General features: G+C 38.7%; 1 protein-coding gene across 1 annotated transcript in view; it reads left to right on the top strand.

Annotated features, from left to right (window-relative positions):
• Positions 1–12,116, top strand: part of LOC138072399 (receptor-type tyrosine-protein phosphatase R-like) — a 123,577-nt gene that overhangs the window by 26,662 nt on the left and 84,799 nt on the right. Inside the window, exon 2 of the mRNA XM_068963503.1 lies at positions 1,425–1,723. Coding sequence (XP_068819604.1) covers positions 1,425–1,723 — 299 coding nt within the window. The remainder of the gene's footprint in view (positions 1–1,424; positions 1,724–12,116) is intronic.

The raw sequence follows: 12,116 nt of genomic DNA, 5'->3' as shown, positions 1-12,116 counted from the left end.
GACCATATTCATTTATATATGTTCCTAATGACAGTGTCATTTCCAAATCTGAGGAATTCCTACTTCATTCAGAGAAACAAAGTTGATAGTTATTTCAAGGTCATACTGTCTAATCATCATTGTTGGTGAATTATAGTAAATTGATTTCTTTTTCTAAAAAGTTACAGTCTATTCAGCATGCTGAGGATTGAAGACATGAGGATTAGTTTCTATACTGTCTCAGAATTCACATGGAATTTAATTGTGATTGGAATGATCTAAAAGCCTAAAGGCACTGGGACCCAATAATTTCCAAACAATTACATCGTGGTGAATGCAGTTGAGCTTACTGAGAAAAATAACCTGTCTTCTTATCCCTAAGTGAGAGTTGAGAGCATAATGGTAAAATAACGTTACTGAAAGTGCTGTAAATACATGCTGGTCACAGAGGCTGGATGGAAAAGAAAGCTATAAAACTAGCAATTTCTCTACTATAAATATTTGGTAAGAATTCAAGACACCCCAGAATTCTTATAAAAAGAGCGATGTCATCTTCTGGGGAGAGCATTTTTACAGCTTATTGTTGCCATAGGCATCCTGAGGGAAAATCTGTGGTGCCTAGGTTGCTAGGTACAATGTGGATGGCATTATTATGTTGTGATTTGATCAATCTGCTTGTCATCTTATATAGAAGATCTTAAGCTTGCTTTTCGAATTGGCGTGTCACCTAGTGACACTCTTTAGACTTACATGTCTATGTTATCTGTTTCTTTCTGTGGCTGATGATAAAAAGAACAAAAGAGCCATTCAAGTCAATGGATATTTGCATAACAGATGAAATAAAAGAGAATGTATTACTTTATCAAGATGGCCATATTACTAAGTAAGAAGGGAAGAATGGATATTATACAACTGGGAGTTGCTACCACAATGAGTATACTCAGACTTCTGCCATTAGTCAGCTTCAAATAGTCTACAAGTATTAAAAGTTACACATAGTTGATTATAAAACATCAGCAGGATAAAAGAAATATGAAATAAGAATTGTATGAAATGCTATTGATTAAAGGGAGGAAAGCTTGAATATGATATAAAGGGTTGTCATTTGAGGAATAGGTAGGACATCCAGGAAGAGTCGCTCAACAAGATGATAGAGCCGTGCATTTAGATAAAGGAGGAAATTCCTGACTAAAAGATGCTTTAGAATATCTGAAATATAGGACTTCTTCAAACTATACCCTTCTGTGTACTCAAAAGCTCTGACATGCCTCCATACCACCGAGTGTGTTCTCTTTATTGGGGATAATGGAGTAGGGATGAAAATGAAGAGTAGCTGATCTAAAGCCTTCACAAGTCTTAAACAGGTTAATTCTCTTTATCAGATAGTCTATTCAGCTCAGTGAAAAAGGTCTTTGATTTTTGCTTCTACTTCGGCCCCCTTTCAGGATGCCTTGCAAGAAATAATGATCACTTTTGGGCAATTCATCAGAGGAAGAATGGGAAGCCAGCATTCATTTATCACCACTCACAAGACATTGAGAAGAGCCTGGATATAGCTCCACAAAAGATACACAAATATAACTACCGTTCCTCTTCTGAAGCTCAAATAGGCAAACACCACCGAATTGTTAATTCAGCATTTCCTAAACCTGCATATGACCCACCTCTCAATCTGTTGGCCATGGCTGGTCAAGACCTTGAAGTGGAAAACCGCCCAGTCCCAGCAGCAAATGTGGTTGTGGTGGTAAGTACTGCATGTAACTGATGCTGATGCTTTCCTCTGTGGTTGATGCTTTCAAACAAATGAAGCCTAATGGTGACGAGTTGTCCCTGGATCTCAGTGACTATTTACCATAGCATTTCTTATTCTCTGGTGTTTCCTTTTTGTTAACTGATTATTATCTGTTGGCTTCCTCTTGAATGTAGGCTCATTAAATAAGAAACTCTGTCTGTATCTTCTCTGCACAGCCCAATGCAAGGTGCACAGTAGGCACTTAATAATTTGAACAAAAAGTTGTATTAGGAGGTCTTATGTTGGTTCGTATCCTGCAGTTTTGGATCATATCCTGCACTAAGCCTCCTGCCTTCTGTGATACTTTGCTCTAAGTAGATGGAGTCTCAGTTTATATATAAATTGTTGTTGTTGCTTAGTCCTTAAGTCATTTCTGACTCTTTTGCGACCTCATGGGCTGTAGCCCACCATGCTCCTCTGTCCATGGGATTTTCCAGGCAATACTGGAGTGGGTTGCTGTTTGCTTCTGCACGGGGTCTTCCCAACTTAGGAATCAAATCTGCACCTCATGCATTGGCAGGTGGATTCCACCACTGAGCCACCAGGAAAGCCCATATATATACATAGTATTTATTAAAGATCTTCTGGTCACTTGACTCAAATGGTAAGAAGTGAAGGGACCCTGAAAGGGAAGAAGTGATGATGAAGGAGGGGAGTTTTCTAACTGGAATAGATAAAGTGGTTGGGAAGTATTGGATGGATAATATTCCTAATATCACTGAACAACCATCACCTTTTATTAATCAAGGTGATGTAGTGGGTCCATTGTTTGCATTCTTAAGATTTATAACCTACACCAGAAGTTCCCAATTTCTGGAAGTATCATAAACTTATGCTAAGGTTGACAGAGCATTTGGACTACAGTCCCTCTCAAGTTTAAAATTACGATAGGAGGATTCACATTAAAACCACAAAGTAGTAGCTAAATGAGTGTTGATTGCATTTCTGTCTCCAAATATAACCAAATATGTTGACTTTTAAGGCAAGATGATTCAATGAAACCGTGTTTGCATTTTGGCAACCTCTCTGTAAGCCTAGAGAGAGAAGAAGGCAATGGCACCCCACTCCAGTACTCTTGCCTGGAAAATCCCATGGATGGAGGAGCCTGGTGGGCTGCAGTCCATGGGGTCGCTAAGAGTCGGGCACAACTGAGTGACTTCACTTTCGCTTTTCACTTTCATGCATTGGAGAAGGAAATGGCAACCCACTCCAGTGTTCTTGCCTGGAGAATCCCAGAGACAGTGGGCCCCCGTCTATGGGGCTGCACAGAGTCGGACACGACTGAAGCAACTTAGCAGCAGTAGCAGCTATAAGCCTAATGTAATGAAAATTGATAAGCTTTTTTTTCCTTTTCTTTACTTTTTTATCTACCACATATATGACAACTAAGTATGGAGGATCAAAGATCCATTCATTGATGTTTTCAGCTAGCATGCTCTTAATATTTATTATGATCCAGCCATCATTTTGAGCATCTAGAAATACCCATCATTTGAGGTATCTACAAATGAAATGGAGTCTCTTGTTTTGGTTGGGAAATGTCTGGGAGGAATGTTGGTAACCAAAGAAAAAAAATCAGAAACTGAGAACATAATATGAGCTTTTGTTAAGAATGTGGGTCATTTTGCTCCTTGAAAAATTCAGACAAGGTTTCTGCACTTGCATGAGTAGCAGATGTTCTGAAGGTAAAAGCCATGCACTGTGTCTACTGAGTGAAGACACATGATGTTAGTGATGTCACTGGGTCTCTACATGCCTGTGCTAATGCTCGGACTCGGGAGAGATGTTTCCTCTAGTGACCATCATACACTCATCGCTATCAGCTCTTAAAGTCACTGTGAATTACAGATCAAGAGGTTTGTTCTATCTTCTGATGTCATGTACTGTCGAGTTAATTTAATATTATGGAGGATAAAAGGCATCAGTGAGGAATTCTGGCAAGTCATTTCACTTTTAGTCCATCTGTGGTTTAGAGATCCATGACGAAGCTGTGCTTTTTCTTTGGGGTGATGATGACATGGAGGCAATAAGCAATTTTGCTGCATTAGCCTTCACTAACCTCTTTTGGTCTAGACTCTAACTATGCTGTGGCTCTGGTAGCTGGCAACAACAATGGCTAGTGCTAATGTTTCCTGTAATCCACTTACATTACTTGTGCACATGGTGATTTACTAGGAAAACCAGAGAAGTAGGGTTATTTTTAAATAAATCAATAATTTTCAGCTTGCTCAAAAAGCAGAGTGTCAACATTTAATCAACTATCAGCTGGTTTGATGGTTCATTCTATACAGAAAGGAGAGTTAGGAATGGAACATATGTAGTGAAAGGGAGATATTTCAGCTGCTGAATGACTTTGGTGGAGTAATTGGTATATGTTTGCCCACATATATATGTGTTTGTGCATATATATATATATATATATATATATATATGTATATATATAAAATATTGCAGTGATACCAAAGAATTATTTTGTGGCTTAATTTATACTAAAATGAGTAGTATCAATGAGTATTCATTTCCTGAATTGGGGAAAAGTATTGCAGCTTTTTTCAGCCAGGATAAAAATCTACTCCCAACTTCCAAAATATACATGTAGATAACTTTTAAGACTTCCTAGCTCAGAGGAGAGATCACTTGTTTCTTTCTCTTTCACTTATTCCTGATGTCTTTAAGACCGTGAATTTTAAAATAAAAAATTTAACAAGGTCTTGAAAGTTGCATATATCCTTCTTATTTTTCTTATTCCCGATTGTTGGCACAAAGCATTTCAGAAAACATTTGTCCCCAAATGATTTTTTTTTCCTTTTTTTCTTTCTTTTATAATCCGGAAAACCTGTAGTTTATTTATTCCAGGGAGAGGAGAGCACAATTAGAATGTCTATCCTAAAGCATGCTAACTATGTTTCAGAAGCTCAATTAAGAAGCTGTTCAGATTTTTGTACAAAGAGGAAATATGAATATCCTCAAGGTCAAGGCTGTGGTAGGAGTAAAAAAAAAAAAAAAGTGGCTCTAGCGAAACATGTGCTGAGAATTCCATCAATATACATCAGGTCACAAGGCTACCACATTAAGAAAGAGGGAAGTCAGGGTGTGAGGGGAAATGGGAGCGTAGAAGATGCAGGCTTTCCCATTTCAGCAAGTTCAGCGTAGATTGCTGAGTGAAGAAGGTTTTAGCTTGGGCAAAGTATGAGAAGACTGGGGAACAGGAAGGTTTTGGAATATAAAGGGTGGGGATTATTTAGTAAGATTACGGCTTACTCCACAGAATGGATTTGAGGGAAGGAAAAGAGATAGGAGAAGGAGGAAGAGAAGGGGATGAAGAAGGAAAGGGGAGGAGAGAGGACAGGAGAGGAAGAACCTGAGAGTAACAGGAAGGAAGGAGGGGAGAGGAGGAGGGAGAAAGGAGGGGAGGGAGGCAGAGGAGAAGGAGATATAGCGGCAGTTCTTGGGGCAGTGGGAAGACTTCTGTGAGCACATGAGATGACGGAGAGTCTCCAGGAGCCCAAGATGGTCTCTATGGGATTCCTAGAATCCCAAAGCTTCTTGTCTCACTCACCACTCACCCAGACCATTACCCAGACTATTGACTAAATTAAGTTACTTACTTACTTCATCCCTGAACAGTTTGTGGCCAGCTAATGAAATAAGGCACATTATCTCAAACTAAAACCATATGCCTCACCCGTAGAGCATCCCTAAAAACCCACCATCTGTTTACAAGAGGGGAGGTTACCTGATAAAAATTGGGACACTATTAACAAGTAAAGGCAGAATGGATGCCGGAGAGCAGCTAAATGTATGAGAAAGCAGAAGACCAGGACTTCAGTTTTTTTAAGACATGATAGTGCCTTCAAGAAATAATGAGGATATGACAGCTTACAACTTGTCCTCAAGAATATGATTCTTGTACCAAAAAATATATGACTAAAGTCACACTGACAGTAGCCCAAACAAGCAACAAATACACTGATGTAGGATAAAATTAAATAAAGGTGCTTGGGCTATGTCCTAACACTCAGATTTTTTGCCTATGAGGACTATGATTTAGTGCAATCTTTTGGACCCAGGATATTTTATCCCAAGAAGGTTCTGAACTTATGAAAACCACTCTAGCCTGTATACTTCTTGATGCGTGTATGCATGCTTGGTTCCTCAGTAGTGTCCAAGTCTTTTGCAACCCCATGAACTGTAGCCTGTCAGGCTCCTCTCTCCATGGAATTCTCCAGGCAAGAATACTGGAGTGGGTTGCCATTTCCCCCGCCAGGGCATCTTCTTAACCCAGGGATCAAACCTGTGTCTCGTGTCTCTTGGGTTGGCAGTTAGATTCCTTACCACTAGCACCATCTGAGAAGCCCATACTTCTTGATGCTGCTGTTGCTGCTGCTAAGTCGCTTCAGTCGTGTCCGACTCTGTGCAACCCCATAGATGGAAGCCCACCAGGCTCCTCCATCCCTGGTATTCTCCAAGCAAGAATACTGGAGTGGGTTACCATTTCCTTCTCCATACTTCTTGATAGTGACTGCTTATTTGGTGGGGACCGAGATGGCTGCATTCATGCATGGGCTAAGTGATTGCAGACAGTGGAGTGATGGTCATGGTGGGCAAGCTCACAGAAGGTGGGAAGCAAATGCAGGCTTTGGGAAAATTACGAATTATTGTGTGTCAAGCATATTCAGGGTCTGATAGTAAGTACCAAGTCCAAAATATTAAATAGATGCAGACATAAGCCTAATGCAATGTAACGTCTTCCAGTGCAGTCCTGAGAACTAGTCCCAAGTTCCTAAAGAAAATGAATATAAAAAAACTCAAAGAAAAATCTCTACCATGTTTTTTTTTTTTTTAATGTTGAGCTTTTTTTACTTTATTTTTAACTGAGGGATAATTGCTTTACAATATTATGTTGGTTTCTGCCATACATCAACATGAATCAGACATAGATATACATATGTCCCCTCTATCTTAGCTTCCCTCCCACCGCCCACCCCATCCCACTCCTCTAGTTTGTTACAGAGCCCTGGTTTGAGTTCCTTGAGTCATACAGCATATTTTTACCATCTATTTTATTTATGGTAGTGCTGTGTTGTGCTGTGTGTGCTCAGTGGTGTCCAGCTCTTTGCAACCCCATGGACTGTAGCCTGCCAAGCTCCTTTGTCCATGGAATTTTCCAGGCAAGAATACTGGAGTGGGTTGCTATTTCCTTCTCCAGGTGATCTTCCTAGACAAGGGATCGAACCCATGTCTCCTACATTTCCTGCATTGGCAGGCAGATTCTTTACCAATGAGCCACTGGGAAGTCCAAAATGTAGTTACATATGGTTAATATATATGTTTTATATTATGTGAGTTTTAATGAAATAAATTTTAAAAAATAACCGGTTGCTAGGTCTTATCTGCCTTTTCATGGATGAAACTGCAGAAGGCTTGAAATCACTGGGGACTCTTTTAGAGCGTGGGTGCCACAATCTTCAAAGCAAAATGGGAGAATCTTTTTCTTATGCTATTGCTTATTATGTACTTCTACCTGTAAACTTCCAGAAAGATGACATATAAACTTCAGGAGAGGTAGCTGTGTGCTAAAACCATATTACTGCAGAAATTTCATCATATATCATAAAAGGGGAAGAAACTGTGTCAGTAAAGAATCTTTGAGCCTTAAAAAAAGCCCTCATGATTGGTGGCAATTTACAGGCAAAAAAATCAAAACCCTAAATCAATGTTTCTCCAAGTTATACAATTAATAAAAGGTGCTAGAGGCAAAATTCAAATTTGCCTGACTTTAAAACTCAAACATTTTCATTTTTAACAGAAGTTATTTGGTTTGCTTTGGGAAAGTACTGTAAATTTTCCTAATAGAGAATGTGACTTTATGAATTCCATTTTATTTAAGCTAATGATAATGTTAATCTTTATACTCTGGAAATACATTCATTGATAGCTAGATGTTCATGTTGGAGCCAGAGGTTAAAAGGTAAAAGATCCGCTCCACAGATCATAATATAAAATGAATTATAATGTAACATTAGATTTTAAGAAAGTCTAGTAAAAGAAATTCTGCAGTCTACTTCAGATATTTAGTTAACTTTTTACTCTTTTCTGAAACAAAAGCCTTCATATTAAACTATAAGATCTTACATAATTGCCTTTCTTTTAAAATCCCAAACATTTGCATTTTGGAAAGCTTTTTGCCTAGATTCTCCAGATATTATTGTACCCCTGCAAAATCATCTTGAAGTAGAAATTCCCTTCTCGAGGTTGGCACCCTGACAGTCACAGCTGTCACCATCTGTTGCTTTTCTCCATTTCTAGCTACTAAAGCAGCAAGGAGAATGCTGGAACACATTTTGGAAATGATAGAGGTCAAGCTTAGGCAACATCTATGTGAAGTTTCAACACTGGGCCACTCAGTACATGTGTTTGTTTTGGATCATTTAGACCCAACATTAGAATGATGGGAAGTCTTACGAGAACTGATTTAATTATCATACCAATTGGACATTGGATATTTAGTAATGTTTATGTTTTAACTCCAGAAGTAATATATTTTCATAGCATTTCAGAATATTTAGAAATATAGAGAAGGAAAAAAGAGGAAGTAAAAATAATCCTTAGCAGATAACAGTGTTGTCTTGATATATGTGTCTATCTATATGATCTTTTCAATATATATGGATATAGATCTTTTTTACCAAATATGCAATCAGGATATGTAAGATTTTGTCAAATTTTTTGCTTAGTTTGTATTGCATAAACTATGAAATTCCATGATATATCTTCATATTAATAACTATACAGCATTATTTTTGTTGTTGTTGTTGTTCAGCCACTCAGTTATTTCGGTTTGCAACTCCATGGACTGCAGCATGCCAGGCTTCCCTGTCCTTCACTATCTCCTGGAGTTGACTCAACCTCTTGTCCATTGAGTTGATTATGCCATCCAATCATCTCATCCTCTGTCATCCCCTTCTCCTCCTGCCCTCAATCTTTTCCAGCATCAGGGCCTGCTAAAACTTCCATTGTGTAATAGATTTCAGTTTTTATGTACTGATGTATATCCCCAATACATTCAGTAAGTTAAGACAAAAGGAGAAATAAATGTTGAGTATATCAAATATAGTACTTGTTTCCATTGCAACTGCCTCCTTAATAGTCTTGAGAGAATTTTGAGAGTTCATCTTAAGGGAAACGGCTTTCTTTATGAACTCTATATATAATTGTAATATAGGATTGATTTTTTTCCACTTGGCCAAATTATGTCTTCCATAGACCTTAAATTTTAAGCAAGGGAAATATTTAAAGCAGTCAATGAAGTTAGCAGGACAAAAAAAAGGATCTCCTGTTAAGAGCATATTAAAAAATATTCTGTTTCAGGACTTTTCATTGAGGAAGATGGAAAGTGCTGTGTCTCATTGTGTTGAAACCTAAAAACTCTTTTTGTCAGTCCACATTTTTCAGTAATGTAAAAACAAATAGAATCTGCAGATGAACAAAGAGATTTATATTTTCTTTTGAGCAAATATTTACTTGTCAGGTCTCTCTCTAAGAATCGCCCTTCAGGTCACCAGTTGTTAAGAATCGTGGTCTCGCACTCTCTGGGAGCGACTTAGTCCCTTTTTCTTTCCTTCTTTGTTTCTCTCTAATTATAAACACCTATATATCATGCTTATTTGTGTGTTTGTTTTGTTTGTTTTACTGTACAATGCTTTATTTAAAATCTAACTGCTGATGGATAATTTAACTGGGCTTTCTGGGCATCTGGCCTTGCCAGTGAATAATGAGATTGGCCCCATTTAGCAAATGAGTTAGTTCTTTGTCCATGATCCCTGTAACTCAGAGGGCAGAAGCAATTTGTTCCTTTCTCTTGTTTTAAGAAAACATGAGTTAAAAGCCTCTGGAAGGCTGTCTCCTTGAGCAACGTTATGAAGCTTCCTCATTGGTAACTTTTATCTTTATCAACTGAGCACAGCACAGCTGCTGCTGCATTCTGTGGGTGACCACACGGCCACCAGGGAATCAATGGTCATTGTCCCCTGCCCTTTGATCCATACCCCCCACCCACCCACAGATCACATGTTTTCATGAACCAGAACTGAAATGGAAAATCCCACTTTTTTTAAGATTTTTTTTTTTTAATGTGGACCATCTCCAAGGTTTTTATTGAATTTGTTACAATACTGCTTCTGTTGCTTATGTTCTGGTTTTTTGGCCAAGAGTCATGTGTAATCCTAGCTCCCCAACCAAGTATTGAACCCCCGCCCCCCAACACACATACCTCATACTGGAAGGCAAAGTCTTAACCACTAGACCGCCAGGAAAGCCTCATAAATCCCACTTTTAACGTCAAAATGCAAAGGAAGAAAACCCTCCTCTGCTACTCCTCTGCTCTTCACGCTCTCAGCGCTCTGGTTATGACACTTCTGGCCGCCATATCTGAGGAGAGGGCAGGTTTTCCATACCAAGCAATTCTGCAACACCAGCTGGGTGTCCTCCAGTTTAATTCAGTTCAGACACTCTCTACTTGGAGAGAGCATCAGATCCCACAGGCTAAGGGCTTAGTCCTATAAAAGTTCCGGTGCCAATCACAAGTCCAGGTTGTTACCTGTGCTTTTGATCAACTGTCTGTGAACTGGAGTTCCTTTGAACCCTTTATTGGGTTTGATCAGTTTGCTGGAGTGGCTCACAGAGCTCAGTATGACATTTTACTTAGCAGATTACCAGTTTATTATAAAAAGATATAACTTGTGAAAAGGCAACTGGAAAGAGGCAAAGGGCAAGGAATGTGGGAAGAAATACAGAGCTTCCCTGCCCTCTCTGGGTGCACTGTTCTCCAAGCACCAATCTCTCTGAACCCTTTTCTTTGGGATTTCTATAGAGGCTTCATTATGTAAGCATGATTGACTAATTCATGGGTCATGGGTAATTGATTGGACCTCCTAGCCCCTCTCCCTGCCCCAGAGGTTTGGGGATTGGACTGAAAGTTCTATCCATCTCTCCCTGAGGTTATTTCTTCTGGCAACCTGCCTTCATCTTTAGAAAGATGAGTGGTCCAAAAGTCACCTCACTAATGTAAACCCAGGTGTGGTTTATGTGAATAACAAAATATACCCATTTCACATTTATAACTTGAGTTAGTTTAGGAACTGGAGACAAAACGAAATAGAATCCTTGGGGCTGGTGCACTGGGATGACCCAGAGGGATGGTAAGGGGAGGGAGGTGGGAGCGGGGTTCAGGATGGGGAACACCTGTATGCCCGTGGCAGATTCATGTTGTCGTGTGGCAGAACCAATACAATATTGTAAAGTAATTCACCTCCAATTAAAATAAATTTAAATTAAAAAAAAACTAAATTGTGTAACAAAAGATGTTTCTGCTGCTCTTATATAGGAAACTGTAAGGGTGCCAGAAACTGTGGATGAAGATCAAAATACTTATTCTTATTATAAATCACAATATCACATCACCTTAGCCATTTATCATTGCATTTTCATCTTGTACTTTATACATGTTTCCAAATTTTCTTTCTGAAGAGTGAAAGTACAACCCAGCCAGTATTCATATCCCAAGTTGCTCTTTCCTTACCTATCTGCTGTACTTGGACCATATGAATCCAGAAAAATAAACCAGGAGGAAATCATCAACTTTACATCTTTCACTTTAGCCTGTGGTTTCATATGATTTAGTCATTTAACTGAAACAGTAAGTTAGCAACAGAAACTTCAATGAAATAAGAAGAAAAAGACCCAGTGTTGAGGGCTAGGACAGATGTTCACAGTTCCTAAGACTGCAGGAAAGACGTGTTTGTGAGATTTGTCTGCCCTTTTTTTTCTGGAAATGGCAGTCACACGATACAAATTCCAAGAGAGCTGGAGAGAACACTGAGATATACATCAAGATAATCATGGCTAAGAGTCTTAATCCCAGATTTCCTGGATTGTATTTATGAATGTCATTCAATTGTTTTGAATATCGTGGGGTTTTGTATGTTTGTGTGTCTATAGTTCAAAAAGGCCTCTGATTTTCTCATGCTTTCATTATTGACCTAGTGAAGCTGCACAGTTTAAGAATTTGTCTATTTTTCCTGCCTGAAAACATGGCAACTAGAATTAGGTCTTTAATCAGAACAAGTTATTTTAACATGTTGGTTTATTGTGCTTTAAGCCATCAAGTTGCTTAGAGCTGGTCTGTATTTTAAATAGAAAGTTTTGAGCAACAAATGGCAAAATGTGTATGAAATGGGCCTCTGGGCAAATTCTTTGAATTTAGACTTTTGGAAATCAGCAGTCTTCTTTTTATGGGCAAATAAATGTTTCAAACTTTCTTCATGTATGACAGGTGATGGTATCA

The sequence above is a fragment of the Capricornis sumatraensis genome, unplaced genomic scaffold, assembly GCF_032405125.1.
Source record: "Capricornis sumatraensis isolate serow.1 unplaced genomic scaffold, serow.2 scaffold22, whole genome shotgun sequence".
NCBI lineage: Eukaryota > Metazoa > Chordata > Mammalia > Artiodactyla > Bovidae > Capricornis > Capricornis sumatraensis.
This window is presented reverse-complemented; position numbering and strand designations above follow the sequence as displayed.